Here is a 22,190-nt window from a genome sequence, read left to right as displayed (position 1 = left end):
TAGCATTAAACTAGTGGATCCAAATCAGCCCCTTACGAAGCAACGCATAAACTAGGGTTTAAGCTTCTATCACTCTAGCAACCCATCATCTACTTACTACTTCCCAATGCATTCCTCTAGGCCCAAATAATGGTGAAGTGTTATGTAGTCGACGTTACATAACACCACTAGAGGAAAAACAACATACAGCACATCAAATTAGCGAACGAATACCAAATTCACATGACTACTATTAGCATGACTTATCCCATGTCCTCGGGAAAAAAAGTAACTACTCATAAAGAAAAATCATATTCATGACCAGAGAGGTAAAGAGTAGCATCAAGGATCTGAACATAAACTCTTCCACCAAGTAATCCAACTAGCATCAACTACAAAGAGTAATCAACACTACTAGCAACCTTACAAGTACCAATCGGAGTCGCGAGACGGAGATTGGTTACAAGTAATGAACTAGGGTTTGGAGATGAGATGGTGCTGATGAAGATGTTGATGGTGACGAGTCCCCTCCGATGAGAGGAGTGTTGGTGATGACGATGGCGATGATTTCCCCCTCCGGGAGGGAAGTTTCCCCGGCAGGATCGTCATGCCGGAGCTCTAGATTGGTTCTGCTCAAGTTCCGCCTCGTGGCGGTGGTGAATCCACGAAAAAGCTCCTCCCTGATTTTTTTTCCTGGAAGAAACCCTTCATATAGCAAAAGAGGGGGCCAAGTGGGCTAGCAGGTTGCCCACAAGCCCTCATGGTGCAGCCTGGGGGGTGGCCGCGCCGTGCAGGCTTGTGGCCAACCCCTGGCGCCCCTGTGGTGCTTCTTCGGCCCATTATTTTTTATAAATCCGGAAAAAAAATCCTCGGTGATTTTTACGGTGTTTGGAGTTGCGCAGAATAGGTATCTCAAACTTGCTCCACTTTCAGTCCAGAATTCCAGTTGCCGGCACTCTCTCTCTTCATGTAAACCTTGCAAAATAAGAGAGAAAAGGCATAAGAATAGTACGTGAAGTGAAATGACAGCCCAAGAAGCGATAAATATCAACATGAAAACATGATGCAAAATGGACGTATCAGTGTGCCACCATGTTCTTACGTCAGACGGACCGCACCGCCTCCAGTAAGGCATCAGTGACACATATCATGGCCGATCCGAGCGTCATTTGGGGCGGATGCAATGAATTCCCGACGGAAGGAGTCCGAGCGCTACTGTCGGGCGACCTCCTCTCGAGAGCGGAGAAGGCAAGCCAGCTCGGGGTCGATGGATCTCAAGGTGTAGGACTTGCATCCGCTGCCCGCCATGTCGAAGAACGACAGATGGGAGCTTCGGTGGCAGAGTGAAGTGGAGTGGAGTGTTTAGGGTTTTATCCGTGGAGTAGATGGGGACGAATATGTGTGGGTTCAGATGGACAGCGTAGACCGAGTCCTACGTGGCGAACACGTTCGGGCCTTTTCGTATTAACCGCATATTTGGGCCAGATATGAATGGTGTTGATCAGCCCACGCGTTTAAGGAGCCTATCTAAGTTGTGTCTTTTTACAGAACGTTGACTGGGTAGTCCGCCCTCATGCATGAGTAGAGTTTCACACGCGTGGCATGCTCTAAGAGCAAGTCCAGCGCGCTGACCCATTTCTTTCGCACGCGTTCGTTTGGGTCGCAGCGGACAAAAAATTCGATTCAATGCACCGACCCAAACGAACGTGCGTCCGCTTTTCGTCCACCTGCCGAACCATTCCTGGCCCATTTTTTAGCCTGATTTGCGTCGGTGCGGACACGAGACGAATGTGCACGCCACACGCCAACTACCCCCTAGCCCCCTAGTCGGTGGCAAAGTCTCCGCCATTTCCTTCCACTTCCCCAAAACCCTCCCGGCCGTGTGCGCTCCATGCCACTAGCCATGGACGACGACCTCGTTGTTGTCGTCGACCTCGCCTCCCTCGCCTCGTTCGGCATCACGACCACCCCCTCCGGCGATGATGGTGAGTGTTTCATGCAGAGCATCATCTTCAAGGGTGATGCGGCGGGCGTTGGCGGTGTCACCGCGACTGGCTACGAACCCGAAGAGACCCAAAGCCAGGACTGTCAGGGGTCATTTACGTCGTTGACCTATGATCAAGCTGGCATGCACGACACCTTCATGCAAGGTCAGGTCGGCCTGGACCTGGATGGCTTCCCGGTAGACCATGTGTTTTTGGATGACTACGACCTCAAGGAAGAGGATGAGTTGGACAACGACGGGGAGCCTTTGTTCGAGGACGAGCTCACCAACCAAGCCATTGGTGAGAAGCCGAAGCGCAATAACAGACAGATGAAGGAATAAGCGGCCGTCGAGGACAGGCTCTTTTGTGAGTGTTGGAGGGACATTGAACGACGGTATGGCCGATGTCTTGATCTATGACTAACAGAGGGGAGCGTGTCCCGATCTTTTGATGAGATGGTGGCTCTCAATTTGGTGGAGACAACTTTAATGATCCTACTACAAACATGCATGATGTTGTGCCTTAGCAATCGCTAAACCAACTCCAATAGGTTGTTGACCACGCCGGAGCACGATCAACCTGCCCACGAAGGTCTCTCCCTGCAAGCAATCGAAGAACAAGAAAGAATGTGACAAAAGTAATCTGAATATTGTGAATATATATGAAGTATTGATAAGGGCGGGGATCCGAAAGCGGTCTTGGTGTGGTCGTTGTACACAAACAAAATACACGAAGTTGCAATTGTTAACTTTTAACTAAACAAATCTTAAGAAAAAAAAGCTACTAGGTTGATTGATACGTCTCCAACGTATCTATAATTTTTGATGGTTTCATGCTATTATCTTGTCAAACTTTAGATGTTTTGCATGCCTTTTATATATTTTTTGGGACTAACTTATTAACTCAGTGCCAAGTGCGAGTTCCTGTTTTTCCATGTTTTTGACCCCTTTCAGAGGAGGATTTTGAACGGAGTTCAAACGGAATGAAACTGCCAAAAAGATTTTTTCAAAAACAGAAAAAGATCGGGAAGCCGGAGAATCAGGGCAGGGGGCCTGCAGGGACCCCACAAGCCCCCTAGTCGCGGCCAGGGGGCCCGCGCCTCCCTGGCTTGTGAGCTCCTTGGGCCACCTCTGCCCTAGGTTTTGCGCCTATATATTCCCTAAAATCCCAGAAAAAACCAGGAGATCATCGAAAGTACTTTTCCATCGCCGCAAGCTTCTGTCTCCGCAAGATACCATCTGGGGCACGTTCTGGTGCCCTACCGGAGGGGGGATTCGGATATGGAGGGCTTCTTCATCAACATCATGACCTCTCCGATGATGCATGAGTAGTTCACCATAGTTCCGATGATGCTAGATGGCTTCTTCTCTCTCTTGGATCTTCAATAGAAAGTTCTCCATGATCTTCATGGAGATCTATCCGATGTAATCTTCTTTTGCTGTGTATTTGTCGAGATCCGATGAATTGTGGATTTATGATCAGATTATCTATGAATCTTATTTGAGTTTCTTCTGATCTCTCTTATGCATGATTTCATATCCTTGTAATTCTCTTCGAGTTATTGGTTTTGTCTGGCCAACTAGATCTATGATTCTTGCAATGGGAGAAGTGATTGGTTTTGGGTTCATACCGTGCATTGACCTCACCCAGTGACAGAAGGGGTAGCGAGGCACGCATCGTGTTGTTGCCATCAAGGGTAAAAAGATGGGGTTTTCATCATTGGTTTCAGATTATCCCTCTACATCATGTAATCTTGCTTAAGGCGTTACTCTGTTCGTCATGAACTCAATACACTAGATGCATGCTAGATAGCAGTCGATGTGTGGAGTAATAGTAGTAAATGCAGAAAGTATCGGTCTACTTGTCTCAGACGTGATGCCTATATGTATGATCATTGTCTTAGATATCGTCATTACTTTGCGCGGTTCTATCAATTGCTCGACGGTAATTTGTTCACCCACCGTAATACTTTCTATTTTGAGAGAAGCCTCTAGTGAACACTATGGCCCGCGGGTCTACTCCACACCATATTTTCAGCCTTACTCTTTTTTCTGCGTTGCACTTTCCGCCTTCAGATCTCACTTTGCAATCAATCTTGAAAGGATTGACAACCCCTTTAAAGCGTTGGGTGCAAGCTCTTTTGTGTTTGCGCAAGTACTCTGGACTTGACGAGATTCTCCTACTGGATTGATACCTTGGTTCTCAAACTAAGGGAAATACTTATTGCTCATGTGCTGCATCACCCTTTCCTCTTCAAGGGAAAAACCAACGCAAGCTCAAGAGACGACAGAAGGATCTCTGGCACCATTGCCAGGGAAGGACTTTTGTTGCCGTAGCATTGATCTACATATATAGGAGCAAGGGGTGGAGGCCAAGGAGGTGGGAGAACGTCCCAAGGCAGCCTAAAACCAGCCCTAGGTCGTACAAGGCCCATGGGTGCAAGTAGAGGTGATGCAACACCTTTGGAGTGATAATTTGACTCAGATTCTGCTGTAACCTCAGATTGTTTCATCATTGTGTCCATGCTCCAGACGAATTTTAAACTGATTCCAATTGGTCTGGAACGTAGATAAAATCTAGTTTCAAACAAAAAAAGAATCACCCAATTCGGAGTCTGTATGCAAACAGTGTTGACGTTTTGAGACAGGTGTGTTTGTGCAGTCCGAATATGGGTCAGGAACATGAGAGGCTTGGACTTTATCTTCTCTTAGGATAAAAGTGACGTGAGAGAACTTCTTGAACATCACATAATCATTTGCTTTGATATGAGAGGACTTCTCGAACAACACCTAATCATTTCCTCTTCCTTTATCTTCACACGTGGTTCGTGCAAGAGTTCGATAATTCTGCATTTAGGCATGGAGTAAAAATAGGTGAAGTATTTTTGTTCCGGATAACATAAATAAATTATTGCATAATTATTATAAGAAATCATCTCACAAATATGCAAATATGAATTATTTTTGGTTGTATCCAAGGTAGCCATGTCCTCATCATCCTCGCCTTCTTGAAAACAAAGCCGCCCTCGGCGTTGCTTAATGTGAAATATGGCCAACAAAAGAGACAAAGCATACATGTTGTATATGTATATGTCATCCATTTTTTACTTCCCTTGTTTTTTCACATATGACATATATATACATGAGTAACTTTGATATGTTATGAAATATAAAGCCAAAATATTATCAGAAGAAGTAGAAAGAATGAAAATATTGTATCTCAGTTTGCACATATAAGTGAAGTCCTTATTCATATCAAAAGATTGACAATGTTCATCAGTAAACCATCCTAACAATGGTGAATACATTTTCATTGTTTCGAATTTACATGCTACAACATGTTTAAATAAAAAAACATGCAACAAGTCATTTGACATAGAATCATCACCAAGGTTAGCGGTCATATCAAAATGATTAAATATTAGCACAATTATTTTTTAAAATATTTGAAGCAAATTTGATTTATTCTCGAATTCACATGGTTCTTTCTCATCAATAGTTAATTCAATGGGTTCACTCAACATTGTTGATATTATAGTTATTTGATCACAAGGAAAAGTCAAATCATGAATATAGTCCTCTCAAATAGGTGGTGTGACCAAAGTAATGGGTAGCTCATCACAGGGTACATTACAATTGACAAGGCATTCATCATACTCTTGTGGAGGTGGAAGATAAGTACCTATGTCATTTCCTCTTATGATCAACTCAGTTGATGTAGGCAGTCTCGATGGTGACGTGTCACATGGTGAAGGTGAAGTAGCCCTCACAACAATTGATGTGGTTGTCATCGTATGCCTAGTAGTTGAAGGAACAACCACATTAACTCTTGGAATGCGCACCTTGTGCTCGTTCTCCTTGTGGGCAACACGTAGTTTTATTTCATGTTCAACTTTTCAAGCAAGTTGAAACAAATGATCCATAGGATAACACTTTTCATTAATTAGTATCTCCTGAATATCATGGTTTAATCCTTCCCAATATTGATCCATAAAATCTTCTTCACTTGCTTCTAATGCTAAACAAGTTTATAAATCATCATTATATTTTGTTACGGTGTCACTACCTTGTTTTAAATGTTGTAAATTTTTAATCATGTCACGAGTATAATAAGCAGGAACGAATGTGTGTCTCATGCCAAGTTTCAAATCATCCCAAGTAGTAGGTATATAATCAGGGTGAAACCGATGATATCTGCTCCACCAAACTGAAGCATAACGGGTGAAAGAACCAACTGCGACCTTAACTTTCTTATGTTCAGCAAATATAAAGCAGGTGAAGTAAAATATATAAAGCAGGCATAAAATGGTCATTAAATGGTGGTATAGAAACATTAACCTGATCATGCGCATTTGGATCTCTATGCACCTCTCGTAACAGTTGTTTTGGTGGCACGTCTCCCACGATAGAAGAAGCCCATGAATTGACAACTCTGGATTCTGTCATGAGTAGTAGAAAAAAAAGTCTAAGAATATTGTTACTATGAAGTACTAGGATGTGGTGGTAAAATGCTCATAGTAAAGCAAATATCAATGTTTTACAATTCTTACCATGTAGCACGCGGTTACCGGCAACCCACCGTGTCAATATCTCCAAAGATTGAGTAAAGGGATTACCAGGTGAACGTATGTATACACGGTGTAGGAATATGTGGAGCTATGAAGGCTTAATATATGATAGCAAAAGATTAGCAATAATCATTTCAGAGATGCAATGTTGAATAAATGCTCAACGACGGTACTATGTTGGTCCTAGGCTAGGCTGTACTAGAGACGCGAGCCTATAACACTAATGGGGTCACGACATACCACAAGTATCAACAACGGATGATATGAAGTAGTTCTAAATAGCAAGACATAAGTGAAGATCACAATGGTAGTAAATATAATGATGATAAATGACTGTTAAGCATGATATACCAAAACTCTCTCTGCAACTTTCCTCTGGAAAATATTGTGTAAAATTTCTGATATTTTTTCTCAAGATTGCCACTGGCCCAAGCTTGACAATGCAAAAAGAATCGCTCAATTCCGATTTCGTATGAGGAGTCAAAAAATTAGGGAACGGACGGGAAAAATAATGACAAATTGTGTTCGCGACTTTCGGAGGGCAAAAAGTCCTATTTAAAAGCTGATTTGGAGGTGACAATAATTAACTAGCTTGATGAACTATTCAGATGCGGCTCGTCGATAGGTCGAATTTGAGTACTCGTGGAGCCAAAACATTCATACGAGGAATAGACACTTGTTTTACTGAACACTGCACAAAAGAATTTTCAATCCGAATTCACATACGGGATTGAGTCTAGCTAGATCAGAATTTTGTTTTTTCTCTTTTCTCTCATTTTTTCTAATTTTTATTACTTTTTTTCTCTTTTTTTCTCTTACTTTTTTTCTCTTCTCTCCAACTACCAAATAAGATGTAGATTGGATCAAGCAGAGATGCAAACGACCTCAAGTGTGATAATGTCAATGACCCATGGGAATTGGTGGTGGCAATTCATGGATGGTGATGGGTGACAATGAAAGGGATGACTGGGCAGTGGTGGCGTGACTAATGTGAACAGAACTCGAAACTCTAAAGGAATAGACACTAAGACCAGCAACTCGACACAACCATGCAACCTATCATTCAACTGTGCAAGCACTAAAAAGAAAATTGCAAAGGTTCAGACTAGCTTGGACAAAGGATGAATAGATCTAACTTTTTTGTGTGGCTTTTTCTTGGGCAATAGGTAAGAAAAATTAATCTAATCTAGGGATAATTGGAAATTCTCACCGAGCAACCTGAAAAGTGATACCACTTGATAGAGGCGAGGGTGTCCCGATCTTCCGATGAAATGGTGGTTATCGATTTGGTGGCGACGACTTTGACGATCCGACTACAAACGTGCACGACGTTGCGCCTTAGCAATCGCTAAACCAACTCCAACATGTTATTGACCACGTCGGAGCACGATCAACCTGACCAAGAAGGTCTTTCCGTGCAAGCAATCGAAGAACAAGCAAGAATATGATAAAAGCAATCTGAATACTGTGAATATATATGAAGTATTGATAAGGGTGGGCATTCGAAAGCGGTTTTGGTCTGGTCGTTGGATACAAACGGAATACACGAAGTTGCAATGGCTAACTTTTAACTAAACAAATCCCAAGGAAAAAGCTACTAGGTTGATCTACTTATATAGGAGCAAGGGGTGGCGGACAAGGAGGTGGGAGGACGTCCCAAGGCAGCCTAAAAACAACCCTAGGTCGTACAAGGCCCATGTGCCCAAGTGGAGGTGATGCAACACCTTTGGAGTTATAGTTTGACTCGGATTCTGCTACAACCTCAGATTGTTTCATCATTATCTTCATGCTTTGGACTAATTTTAAAGTGATTCCAATTGGGCTGAAACGTAGATAAAATCTACTTTTAAACAAAAAAGAAATCACCCAATTCGGAGTCCGTACGCAAACGTTGTTGACGTTTTGAAACAGATGTGTGTGTAGTCCGAATCTGAGTCGAGAACGTGAGAGACTTGGACTTTATCTTCTCTTGGGCTAAAAGTGATGTGAGAGAACTTCTTGAACATCACATAATCATTTACTTTGATGTGACATGACTTCTTAAACAACACCTAATCATTTGTTCTTCCTTTATTTTCATACGTGGTTCGTGCAAGAGTTCGACAATTCTGCATTTAGGCATGGAATAAAAATAGGTGAAGCATTTTTGTTCCGGATAATATAAATAAATTATTACATAATTATTATAAGAAATCACCTCATAAATATGCAAATATGAAATATTTTTAGCCGTACACAAGGTAGCCATGTCATCATCAATGACCACAGATCTTTTTAAATATATACGTGGACATGAAAAGACGGACGTCGAACGAACGGTGGATCGAACAAACAAAACACGAACAACAGCTTGAGTCGACGCGCTGGAGTTGGTCTAACATTTTTATGTATTGCACACTTCACTTTGGCTACACGAGCTGTGAAATCAAAATCCAGCGAGCGAACAATCTTCCCTCCAGAACGTCATTTTCGAATGTTCAGCCCGGAAAGAAAAGATCTTGGTTTCTTGCTCGCAACGCCTCTTTCGTGCAGCTGACGACTCGACGCACACTGACCGCTACTGGAAACAAAAGCCGCAGCCGCGAGCTGTCGGCGTCCAGCATCAGCGGCGCCGGGCCCACCACGCGACCCCGCCTACTTGGAGTCCAAGAAAGCCACACAGAGAGAGAGAGGGAGGGAGACGCGTGTGTCGCCCGTCACGAGGCAGCAGCAGCAGCAGCGGCGGAACGACCTTCGAAGTGCGGCCGGGCCGCGGCGCGGATTCCGAGGGACCGTTAGATGGCGCACGAATCTCGTGGCCGCGGGCGCTTCCAGGCGATGCGGGGGCCCCGCGTGCGGGAACCGCCCTTGGGTCACGCAAGCTGCGGCCGGCGTCACACGTATCGCTCTGCCATCGCTTATTCCCTCGCGCACCCCGGAGGCTCTACACCTCGCACACGGACGAAGAAACAAACAATTAAGTCAATATATACATTCGTAGTGATTTGGAATGGTTGTTATTTTAGCCAAGGGCACCTACATTCGTAGTTTTTCAGCCGCTCCGTCGGATCATCTTATATTGTAGATGTGATTTTCCAGTATTTGTTTCACATTTTTTGGATCTTCTAAGCCGTTAAAACCTCGGCAAGGCATAACGGGTTTCCCAGACAACATTATACATATCCCTTTCATATTTTTAAGATATTTTAAACCGTTAAAACCTTGGCGAGACATAACGGGTTCTCCAGACAACATTAAACATATCCTTTTTCGGTTTTGCATGGTTCTACGTACTTCCTCCGTTTGAGAAAAATAGACCCAGTTTAAAAAAATTAATTGGTCTTAGGCAACGAAAGTCCATACTCTTGAGCTTCTAGACGTGATTATTTGCTATTCCATGAGTATGTTCCTCCCTGCTATTTTATTTTGTCGATATGGAGTGCGTGGGGACAAAAAAAGGGCTCATCCTATGTGAGAATAAGAATGGAACACTGTACATGGAGGGAAAACCGCACTCAATAGCTGGAAGGGCCAATTTGTGGCAATCAATAATGACCAATAAATAAATAAATAATGTTTCTAAATCAAGCAATACAACCCATGAAATGGCAAATGAGCCTAATAGGTTATTTACATCGCAATCGCAACATATTCCAATTACATGGATATTTTTGCATGTTATGTCCATAGATGAAAATTTATACCCGCTTTGGGCGTTAGATCCGAGTATTTGTATGCACACTATATATATAAAGTGTCTTGCACATATTAATAACCCATGTTCAAAATAAAGATTAATAGACCGGAACCATCGTTTTTAGGGGGGGGGGGGTCGAATCCCGTCCCTTTTCCTAAGGTTGTTGGATGTAGGAAATTGTTTGCTCTCTCTTCGATCTCCCCGCCATTTTTGTTTCGTCAATATCAAATTAGTAGTCATACGACCAACGTGCACCAGGACAAAAAATGACTTACCTTATGTGGGGACAAGAGCGGTTAGATGTACATGAAGGATAAACGCACTCACACAAGTGTGTGTGTAGAGGGGGAGGGTGGTCAAGTTGTGGCAATTAGTAATGACCGAAAAAATGCTAAACTAAGTAATAGCGCTAATGAAAATAGGAATTAAGCTTAGTCATTTACACTACAAATCACTATATATCACAATTAGATGGATATTCTTGTGAGTTGTATCAAAGATGAAAAACAATACCCGTAATGGTCGTTGTACCCGAGTATTGTATGCACAATGTACATGAAGTGTCTTACACGTAATAACAACCCATGTTAAAAAGGAAAAAGATTAATAGACCAAAGAGCAATAAAAGTACATCCATTTTTTCAGTACCGGGGGGAATGGAAGCACATCCCTTTTCCTAAGGCTACTGGATATAGGTGATTGGTGGCTCTCTTCTCGGTTCCCTTGAAATTTTCATTTTGTTAATATTAAATTAGTAGTCATACAACCAGCATGCACGCAGACAAAAAGCGGCTCACCTTATGTGAGGATAAAAACGGTTCAATTAACATACATGGAGGATAAACGCAAACGCACAACTGTAGAGATCAATTTGTGGCAATTAGTAATGACCGAAACAAAAGGATGCTAAACTTAGTAATACCACCCATGAAAAAGAAGAAATGAGCTTAATAAGTTATTTACACCACAAATATCTATATTGTGAGTTGCACCTAGTGATGAAAAACAATACCCTCATTGGTCGCACACTATACATGAATGTCTTGCACATAATAACAACCTAGGTTCAAAAGGAAAAATATTAATAGACCGAGGCAACGAAAATCCAACGATTTTTTTAGTGTAGGGGATGGAAGCCTGTCCCTTTTTGAAAGTTTGCTGGCCGTAGATGATTGTTCGGTCTCTCCTCGATCATCCCATCATTTTAATTTTGCCGATATCAAAATAGTAATCATACAACCAGCGCACACAAGGACAAAAATATGACTCACCATATGTGGGGATAAGAACGATTCGGTGTACATGGAGGACAAATTGCACACACACAATCGAAGGGGTCAATTTGCAGCAATTAGTAATGACTGAAACAAGAAAAACTGTAAAATCATATAATACCACCCTTGAAAATTGGAAATGGGCTTAATAAGTCATTTACATCATAATTGCAACATATTGCAACTAGATAGATATTCTTGTGAAGTCTATGCATAGATGAAAACTAATACCTTCATTGGCCGCTGGATTTGAGTATCTATATCCACAATATACAAAAAAATGTCTTACACGTAATATCCCATTTACCTAAAAAAAACTTATTAATATCCCATGCTCACAAGAAAAAAGATTAATATATCAAAAGGCAACAAAAGTCCATCCTTTCTTTAGTGTGGGAGGGGAATGGAAGCTCGTCCCTTCTCCTAAGGCTGTTGGATGTAGGTTATTGTTCGCTTTGTCCATGATCTCATTATCCTTTTCATTTTGTCGATATCAAATTAGTAGTCATATAACCAGCACGCACTAGTACACAAAAATCCCCTTAATGTATTTTGAATAGTAACGGTTCAACGCACATGGAGGATATAACGTATGCACACAACTGGAGGGATTAGTTGGCGGTAATTTGTAATCATTGAAACAAAACAAAAAAAACTGCTAAATTGAGTAATACCACTCATGAAAATAGAAAACGAGCTTAATAAGACATTTACACAGCAAATCCCAGTATATTGCACTTAGATGGATCGATAGATGAAAAGCAATGGCCGCATTAGCTGTTGGATCCAACTATATGTATACACGCTATACAAAAAAGTGTCTTGCACATATTAATTAATAGCCCATGTTCAAAAGAAAAAATATACACCAAAGGGCAACGAAAGTCCATCATTCGCGTTTGTGGGGATAAGAATAGTTCAGCGTACATGGAGGATAAAGCGCACACGTATAACTGGAGGGATCAATTTGCAACAATTTGTAATGACCAAAACAAAAGAAAAACTACTAAATTGAGTAAGACCGCCATGAAAATAGAAAATGAGCTTAATAAGACATTTACACTACAAATCACAACATATTGCAAAAGAAAAATCACAACATATTGCAATTACTAGATGGATGTTCTTGCAAGTTCTATCGATATATGAAAAAACAACACCCGCATTGGCGGCTGGATCCAAGTATCAGTACACACGCTATACAAAAAGTGTCTTACGCATACTAATAGCCCATGTTTAAAGTACTACACGAGAGGGCAATGAAAGTTCATCCATATTTTGAGTGTCGAATGGAAATGGAGGCCCGTCCCTTTTTCTAAGGTTGTCAAACGTGGGTGATTGTTCGCTTCGTCCCCGATATCACAACCGTTTGCATTTTGTTGATACCAAATCAGTAGTCACACGACGAACGCATACGAGGAGAAAGAAATTGCCTAGCATATGTCAAGATAAGAATGGTTCGATGTACATAGAGGATGAAGTGCACGCACACAACTGGAGCGGTCAATTTGCGGCAATAAATAATGGTTGAAATGATTTTTTTGCTAAATCAACTAATACTGCATACGGAAATAGTAAAATAGTTTGATACGTTATTTACATTCTAATCATAACTTATTGCAATTAGATCGATATTCTCGTGTGTTACATTCATAGATGAAAAATAGTGTCCACATTGGCCGCTCGATCTGAGTATTTGTATGCACACTATACTTTAAACATATTAATAGCTCATGTTAAAAAGAAATATGATTAAGAGGCTACAAGCAATGAAATTCCATCTGTTTTTCAATGTAGAAGACAAGTGGTATCCCTTTCCCCATGGTTGCTCAAAGTAGGTGATTGTTTGCTCACTCCTCGATCTCATAGTCATTTTCGGTTCATTGATATGAACTTAATTGTCATATGACCAACGCGCACGGGGACAAAAACGGCTCGGTGTATGTGTGGATAAGGAGTGTACAAGTGTGTTTGGTAGCCAACACGAAGGGTGCATGAGGACGACATTTCCCTTGTCGATCCACTTTTTCTGTTTTTTGGTAGGATGTATGAGCTCGATTCAACATGGTTCATCTGATGCAAAAAAGGCCCGTAGCATCGCTCACGAGCAAACGAACGATCAGCCGTTCACTGCTCAGCGTGGCTCATGAGGCCCACCCCACATGTTCCCTCTTCGACCCACCAGGCCCGAACGACCTCTTGAACCCCTCAGAAAAACCGACCTAACCCACACCTCTCGTCCCTCTTTGTGCTCCCGCGACGCGCCGTCGCACTAGGCGCCCCCCTCACATCGTTCGCCTCGACTGCTCGCCGCTGGTCCACGTCACCATCGCCCCTCCTCCTTCCAGATCCAGGTCACCAGCGCAGATTGACCGCGTTGTCGCCCTGCTCGCCCCCGGCCGCACCGCCTCCCCTGCTCGCCTCTCGCCACTCCGCGGTTCCTGCTCGGCCCTGACCGAACCCGATGTACCTCTGTCGTCGTCCTCTCCCCTGCATCTTTCTCCTCCCACAGCCATCCTCTTCCCTCCGGTCTCCTTCCCTCTCATCTCCTCTGTTCACTCTTTGCTCTTGTCCTTTTCTTCTATAACATGCGAATAAACCAACCAACAGCAATCTATGCCGAATATATATGTTTAGTATTAGTGTAGTGTATTTAACCTATGTAGATTTGTACACTGTTTATGTACTAATGCTAGATTGTGTAAAATCAGTAGTAAGTTTTCTATTTTTTGCATTACTTTGGTGCCGAAGGATGTTGTTTTTTGCGTGTTATGCTTAAAAGGATATGTTATGCTAAGTAAGGGTTTGTTTTGTTGTTATAGATGGATGAATTGGTAAGAAAGCGAAGGCAACTAATTGTGAGAGGAGCCGGTCTGGTAGCTGGATTGTATGCTTACATGATGTTCATGTTTAGAGCTGGTCTAAAGAGTTGCTCAACTTAAGGCACCCTTCGTTAAGGACAACGGTTGAAAGGGCTTTTGTCGCGTACAAAAACCGTTGGAAGTTTGTCTACAATAAGCCATTCCATCCCTACAAGACCCGAGTAAAGGTTGTGCTAGTTTGTGCAATTCTTGACAATTGGGTGCTTCAATATGGAAAGGATGAATATTTCCCACCCAAGGAACACATGTGATCCATAGCCCAACGATGAAGATCCAAATGATGTTGTCCATGACAATAATTCTTGGGTCAATAAGAGAGATGAATTTGCTAAAATGATGTGGGCGAATAGAGGCCAAGATAACATTTGATGTATCATGTGACTGGGTGTGGCAAAACAATTGTTGTAATGTTTTATGTGTTGAAATACACTATATATGTGCTGAAATATGCTTTTGAGTTGCTGGAATAAGGTATCTATGTGCTGAAATACATCTACTTTGACCGAGGACGACTCAATCTAGTGTAGCAACATGACTGATGCTATGCGTAAGATTGCAAGTGCCATCAACAACACCTGTCATGCTGAAACATATCCTGACTTGTATAAGGTTGTCATGGACCTTATTATGTTTGACTAAAATGAGCCTTGGTTGTTTTAGATTATCTCACGGAACATAAGGCAAAAGGCCTTAACTTTTTGAAGACGAATGATGATGTCCGTCAAGCATATTTCAAGTGTATCTTGGAAACCAATCCCGATCTTCTTTGAGGAATTGATGTAAGATGTTACTTGTTGGGACTATCTCTTTTGTAGTGTCTATTATAACTTGAATTTCGAATGAGGCTATGTAATATGAATCTACTAACACACTCCTACGAATTCTGGTTTTATGTCTTATTATATTGTCGAGACATGTCCCAAAGGTGATTTATTATTGCTCCATTATATATTAATTGTTATTTTTTCATAATTATATCATCGAAATAATTTATCATTGCTCGGATTGTGTTGGAACAGTGATGTCTTATTTACTCGCATTATCAGTGAAGTGTTGTTATTGTAATGCCATCAAAAAATACATTTGGCATCATACCTCATATACAAACTATCAAACACAGTCTCAGTCCAACAAGTATGTTCGGGTGCAGTCTATCAAACAAAATCTCACCTCAACATGTTCCAGCACATACATTACTATCAAACAACAGCAATGCATTTATTCAGTATGTTTACGCTTAACATGTCTTAGGTGGAAATAACCATAGTAGTTAGGGAATGCAACCAAATGCACCCTACATGGAGGATAATGTGCACGAGCACAACTGGAGAGATCGATTTGCTACAACTATTAATGACCAAAACAAAACCAAAAATCACCTACAAAATTGAGTGACACTGCACATAAAAATAGCAAAGGTGTTAAAAAGTCATTTGCACCGCAGTCACGACATATTTCAATTAGAGGAATATTCGTGTGAGTTACTTTTCTTTTGAAAAACTTATGGTCTACTCATTTTTAATCATGGTAGCACATCGAATGCTAAAATTTGATGTTTTGACCCTTTTGTAAAATTTTAGGCGAATCTAACCCCTGTTTGAAAAGATTTGGGGATCTTATCCTTTTCTTACCGCCAGGATCGATGGCAGTAGGCCATACTAGCCTACCACCAAGGCACCTGGCGGTACGGGTGTACGTCCTACCGCAAAAAAAATATAAGTATGAGATACAGTGCATGTGCGCACCTATCGCCGGACACCTTGATGATAGGATTGCACATGCTATCGTCAGCCTTTGTGGTGGTAGAGAATGAAGCAAGTTAAAAGTCATGAAGCCGTCATCGCCCCTTCCTCTTCGGAGTCAAATAAAACTTATTGTGGTAAACAATTGGGAAGTTCATAAACAAAAAACAATAATACCTGCATTAGGCGCTCGATCCAAGTGCTTATGTGCACACTATACAAAATGTTTTACACATAGCCATCCATATACACAAGGCTTTACACAAAGCCAACACGTAAAAAAAAACATCTTTAATCCCAATGGTTTATTTGTTCTGACAAGACTTCTCAACTCCCACTCAACCCAGCTGGCAATAAGAGTCCTTTTAACCGAATCATGATTTTCAAATCATCAAAAACCATAATAATCATAGCAACCACAAATAAATATCCCCTAAAAAACAAATCAAAGCTCTAGCCCGTGTGCACGAGTGGTGTGCCCGAGCCAATTTGACCATCCGCCGGGGGACCCCACCTATAATTACTGCCCCCCGCAGTACCTCGTCACACGTTTCGCCCCTCCGCTCCGCTCGTCTCCTCTCCCTTCTCCTCGCTAAACCCCCTCCCCTCCCCACCCCAGAAATCAAGAAACCAGAGAGACCTCCACTCCCCCGCGCCACTCCGATCCCCTCCGCCCCCGCCACGAGCTGCCACAAAGCCCCCGCCCGATCCGCCGTCTCATTCCCCTCACCGCTTCCCCCGGGGATCGCAGTGGCATCCGCGGCTCCAGCAACCAAGTAAGCGGCAGCCGAATCCAATGCTCTCTCTCGCAAGATCGGTCCGGCTGCTCGCCTCCGTCGACGGCATGGATCGGTCTCCCGTCCTCCCCGATTTCTTTCCGAAAGTCCGGTCCTTTTGCGGTGATTCGTTCCTGGTTTGGTAATTGCGGGGATTTCGGTCCGGGTTGTTGCCGAGTTTTTTTCCCCCTCTCTTCGAGGATTTCTCCTCCTTTTTGGTGCCGATCTGGTCGTGCTCTTTCCGTAAATTCATAGGCACAAAATATGGAAACTCTTTTTATCCGATGATTGAAACATGGAAAAAATATATTTGTCCTGGGTGTTTCGTCCTTGCTGCTCCAGTCCTCCTTCTCTCGCCGGTTGATTTGCCTGCCATATAATCTCTCGTGTTTGTTCTTGTTATTTTTTTTCTTCCTTTGTTAATACTTTCCGTTCGTGGTGTTGGTGCGATGATCACAGAGTTGGAGTAGAGACCGCCAGCCAGCACGAGCGATCGCTCTTGATTTATGTCGCCTGCTCTGCTGCTCCATGGTTCTGAGCTCCCATCACCATCACCTCCTTCTGCTTTTTGCTCCCTTCTCCCACAAGCTCGGCAGAGGGGCGCCAGAACTCAGGATTATCGCTTCAAGATCTCCCGGTAAGCACGTCCGCTCAGTGCACTAGTTTCTGGTCTGGTCGCAACAACTGACGACAACAATGTCGAATCACTACTACCTGTTTCCCCTGGTCTAGTTTCTTGTATATTATTACTTGAAAGAGTCAGTATTATCACATCTTGTTATTCTTCAGAAGATGAACTCACAATAGAAAGTTCAGAGATCGTCTTATTTTAATCTTCCCTTAATATTAGTACTTTATTCCCACAAGAATAAACTGCAATAGTTTGTTCATCTAGTACTATATGTAGTACCCGTCCTGTTCTTGGTTTGCTCTGGATTAGCCATGATGAGTGTACCACCAAATGATGTGTTTTTTCTTGGTAACAAATTTGATCGATAGTTTTTTTTCTTCCAATTTAAACAGTTGTCTTGTCCTCGTTCTCATCCGGTCATCTTAATTATTGCTCCTTTAGCAAGTTTGTTCGTACGTGTGCTCCAATCTTGGACTGATTTCAAAGCTGACCTGCACAATAAATGGTGGCATTGCTTTATTTAGTCAAAAGATATGTACATGCATTCAAACATACGTTTCTCACAGCCGAGCCAGTTACAGCCATGTAAATTTGTACTGTAGTGATGAGCTGTGCTTTCTTGCTTGTGCCTCCAGATTTGGATTTGGGGTGAAGTACTCTGGATTTCTGCATTTAGACCAGTGCCCCGTGCACTTGAAGTAATAACGATACAAGAATCCCCCAAATCACGATAAGCTTGGTAAGTATTTACTCTACGCAAGGAAATGTATTTCAGAGGGGAGAAAACAGTGAATATGTCTGATCTCTCCTTTTTACCACTTGCCTAAGAAAGATTGGGCCTCATCGACAGTTTTTGGATGCTTGCAGGTTTGGTTTGGGTGGATTAAGTTTAGCACTCCTCCTTCATTCTCATTGACATTCCTCAAGTTCATAAACAATCAGCCAGAAAGCAGATTTCTTTTGTGAGTCTTCACACAAAGAGAATAACTCCGTCTTCTCTCCGGTTTGAATCAGAAGTTTGAGTCCATTCGGTTTCTGATTTTGGAGATTGTGTGCTCAGTCTCTAAACCAGGAGTTTGTCCTGGGATTTAATATTTCAGTCGGTATGTGCACATCTTATGTTCCATGTCCTTGAAATTTGCGTATGAGTGTATTTTCTTGCGAATGTTTGTATAAGTGTATTTGACACACTCACTTGTCTTCTCTGCAGATTGTAGTCAAGGTTAATAATTCAATAATCTCTGGATCTTACATAAGATTAAGGGGCTTGTTGCACAAAGAGATGATGTTGCCTTCTTCGCGGAAGGTCCGCATTTCCTGCTGTGATCCTGACGCCACCGATTCCTCTGATGAAGATGATCGGCATGCGAAGAAGGAAAAGAGAATGACGATGGAAGTACTAGTTCCAATGAAAAGCTCCCAAGTCCTCAAATCTCGAAAGACCCTCTTGCCATGCGGCACAATGAAATCAATGGGTACAGAGAAGAAGCAGCCAACCAGCAAGTACCCTGGTGTGCGCCTGCGGTCATGGGGCAAGTGGGCTGCGGAGATTCGTGATCCCGTGAGCAAGACCCGGAAATGGATTGGCACATTTACTTCTGAGGAGGCGGCAGCTGCAGCATATGAGGCAGAACGGAACCGGGTACGTGCTGAGATGTTGGCCATCAAATCTCGGCCATCTCCATCAGAACATGAAGCTTTGTCCAGCGAAGCTACTGTATCCTGTGTATCCTCTTCTGTGTCGTTTGGCGACCAGAAAGCACAAGAGGTACACAAGGTAGCGCCAATGGAGATAGACCCTGACACTGCTGATGAGAGCTTACTGCATTGCTCACCAGAACTGCCAGGTAAAGAAATTGAGGTAGATGCATTCCTTGGCCGGATGAATGTTGATGAAAGCTTAGTGCACTGCTCATCGACACCTAGCGATGAAGAAATTCCAGTGGATGCATTCCACAGCCAGATAAATGAGCTTCCTATCAGTGACTATGTTTGCACAACTGACAAACTCTCACTGGATGATATTTCAAGGCTGGCAGATATGTTTCATGTCAATGACTTCGTTGACACAACAGGCAAACCGCCTGGCGACGACTACATCGGGCTGGCAGACATCAGCCATCTACCGTTGCCAATGTTTGAGTTGGATGTAGGACTTGATTGGGAAGGTTTTGACTTCGCTTCGATGGAACGTGAACTAGAGAAACTTTGAGGCCTTACCAGCATTGAGGTTTTCATCTTTCTGACGGACGTCAGGGTGAGTTTGTGATCAGGAGATATGTTCATCTCCAATTTTGTCAGAAATTGTACAGTCCTCTCCCCCCTCCCCTAAATTAATCTGGTTGAGCCTTATATGTACTCCCTCCATCCCAAAATAAGTGTCTTAACCTTAGTACAATTTTATACTAAAGCTAGTACAAAGTTGAGACAATTATTTTAAGACGGAGGGAGTACCATGTAATATGTACATGACCATCTAATTTGAATCTGCTATTGAAATTCATAATGGAAGCTCGATCTTGTATTTTTTGTTATCTGTGTTCCGGAATTTCTTGCGGAGGTTTGTGTGAATATAATGTGTTCCTGTTATATTTCAGTGACCTGTGCTCTGGAGTTCAGAGTATTACTGTACTTTTCTTGTTTTTGATACGTTCAGAGATAACCATAAATTCTATACCTTAGGGGGCCAAGTATTTTTGGAGTTTTCATCCATTATGATTTTTTGGAGTTTTTGTGGAATATCATGTTTCTTTTTTCAGAAACCACGGTTTTATAAACTTTTATGTGTTTCGCATCAACAAATATCCCAGGCATTGGAATTCTGAGGTTTAAGATTACTATGGTTTTTTAAAAATTGTACTGGCAAACCAAGCAGACTGAAAGATAAGTTTTCTACTACTCCCTCTGTCCCAAAATAAGTGTTGCAAATTTATAACTAAATTAGTATAAATTTTATACTAAGTCAGCGACACTTATTTTGAGACGGAGGGGGTAGAATAGAGAAATTACACCAGTGTGTGGACAATGCCAAGTTCACTATGAAATACTCTTGTTAATCATATATAGTGGAAAAAAGAGTTCCCTACTAATCATGAGGGGGAGAAAAAACATTCAGAACAGAACTATATAGGAGTATAATGTAAAAATAAATCCCAGAATTGTTAAGCTAGACCAGGAAGATGGAAAATTGCTGCTGCAGAAGCTGCTACGTTTTCATTCAGCAAAATGAAACTGTGGGGCGGGGCGGTCGGGGCGCCGTCAGTAGACGCCGGCGCACTCGAAGGAGATGTCGCAGCCGGGGACCGGGGTGAGCTTGATGGAGTGCTTGACCCTGCTCATGAAGACCGGGAGGAAGGACATGGCCTGGCAGATGCAGGCGTTGTCGATGCCCATGAGCCGCCGGCAGCACGCCGTGTCGTACGGGTCCGCGCCTCCCACGTGGTGCTGGTGCCCGTGGCGGCGGCTGCCGACATGGCTGCCCCCGTGCCCGCTGCCGCCGTGTCCGCTACCATGCTCGCTGCCGCCGTGGTCGCCGCCATGGCCGCCGCTGGCGCTGTGCTCGTCGCCGGCCGCCTGCAGCTCGTAGCCGCTGGCGGACGACGACGCGTTGAGCAGCACCGGCCGCCGCGGCGGCACCGACGGGTTGGTGCCGGGGTATGTCCGCAGGCTGCAGGCCTCGTTGGCCAGGTTGAACTGGGATCGGCAGAACACCTGGGCGTCCGCCTCGTCCGCCATGAGGACGAACAGCAGCAGCACCAGGAGCACCGCCACGGTCGGCGCGCACGGCGGTCTCTTGCCCTCCATTGCCGCTCTGTCTGCTTCCCGTCCGAGCTGGCTGCCCCTTTGCTGCTGCTGCTGCTGCTGCTGTGTTGGCTTTGGAGCGGATGATGATCTGGGTGGCATTCCAGAGGCGCTTAAGTAGCAACGTGATGCTGATCCAGGGCATGTTCAGTAGGGGTTAGGAGGGCGTTGTGATAGTGTTACGGTTTGCGAGGCCGATTTGTTGGAGTGATTTATAGGTTGATCATGCTTCAGCTGTGACTGGTTGACACTTGACCTGTTGACCTGAGGTTTATTTTCCGTGGGTTGTTTCAGGACGCACCAGAGTGGCGTGGCGTCTGATACACTGACGGGTTCTGTCGTCTTTCAAGATTGTTTTGGAGAAAATGAGACTGTTCTCATGTACTCTATCAGGCAGAAAAAAAGTGGCAGTATTTGGCTGAGTCATAGGAGCAACATGTATTCCTGAAATTTTATGGATGACAGATTTTTTTTTTCCTTTTTAATAAAGCAGTGGTTCTGCAAATAAGAGCATCTCTAGTGGCTTGTCTAAATTTCATTGTCTATATCTTCATATAGACAATTGTGTAAATAAATTTCATTTTAGACAACCTCAGTTTTTCACTGGAATGTCTAAATTTGATAGTCTATATTTAGATCCACCCTGCAGCAATATTCAGATCCACCTTGCAACAATATTCAATAGTAGCAGCAATATAGAGAAGCAGCTCTGGTTTGAACATCGTCGCTCGGTCGTCCAAATGTGAACAATGGGTAGCGATTTTGATGAATGTCTAAAATTTAGACTAGCTGATACATCAGTGGCTGGAGGCATTTTTTGATCTGTGGTAATTTATATTTGATTTAGACAATGAAATACATTAGCCACTAGAGATGC

General features: G+C 43.0%; 2 protein-coding genes across 2 annotated transcripts; one reads left to right on the top strand and one right to left on the bottom strand.

The window, feature by feature from the left end:
• Positions 1-16,721: 16,721 nt before the first annotated feature.
• On the top strand, positions 16,722-20,046 carry LOC123398175 (pathogenesis-related genes transcriptional activator PTI6-like). Its single transcript, XM_045092671.1, has 5 exons — positions 16,722-16,881; positions 17,341-17,518; positions 18,148-18,251; positions 18,380-18,615; positions 18,723-20,046. The coding sequence occupies exon 5, from the start codon at positions 18,795-18,797 to the stop codon at positions 19,722-19,724; it is 930 nt and encodes a 309-aa protein (XP_044948606.1). The 5' UTR covers positions 16,722-16,881; positions 17,341-17,518; positions 18,148-18,251; positions 18,380-18,615; positions 18,723-18,794; the 3' UTR covers positions 19,725-20,046.
• A 498-nt stretch (positions 20,047-20,544) lies between these two features.
• LOC123398173 lies at positions 20,545-21,928 on the bottom strand. Its single transcript, XM_045092670.1, has one exon. It carries the CDS (start codon positions 21,413-21,415, stop codon positions 20,771-20,773), a length of 645 nt encoding a protein of 214 aa, XP_044948605.1. The 5' UTR covers positions 21,416-21,928; the 3' UTR covers positions 20,545-20,770.
• Between the last annotated feature and the right edge of the window lie 262 nt (positions 21,929-22,190).

Source organism: Hordeum vulgare, chromosome 5H (genome assembly GCF_904849725.1).
Source record: "Hordeum vulgare subsp. vulgare chromosome 5H, MorexV3_pseudomolecules_assembly, whole genome shotgun sequence".
Classification (NCBI taxonomy): domain Eukaryota; kingdom Viridiplantae; phylum Streptophyta; class Magnoliopsida; order Poales; family Poaceae; genus Hordeum; species Hordeum vulgare.
The sequence above is the reverse complement of the archived record's forward strand: the minus strand, read 5'-3'. Positions and strand labels throughout refer to the sequence as shown.

What these genes read in the sequence shown, in the direction of transcription:
- LOC123398175 (XM_045092671.1), top strand. Translation starts at nt 18,795, where the DNA reads ATGATGTTGCCTTCTTCGCGGAAGGTCCGCATTTCCTGCTGTGATCCT.
- LOC123398173 (XM_045092670.1), bottom strand. Translation starts at nt 21,415, where the DNA reads ATGCCACCCAGATCATCATCCGCTCCAAAGCCAACACAGCAGCAGCAG.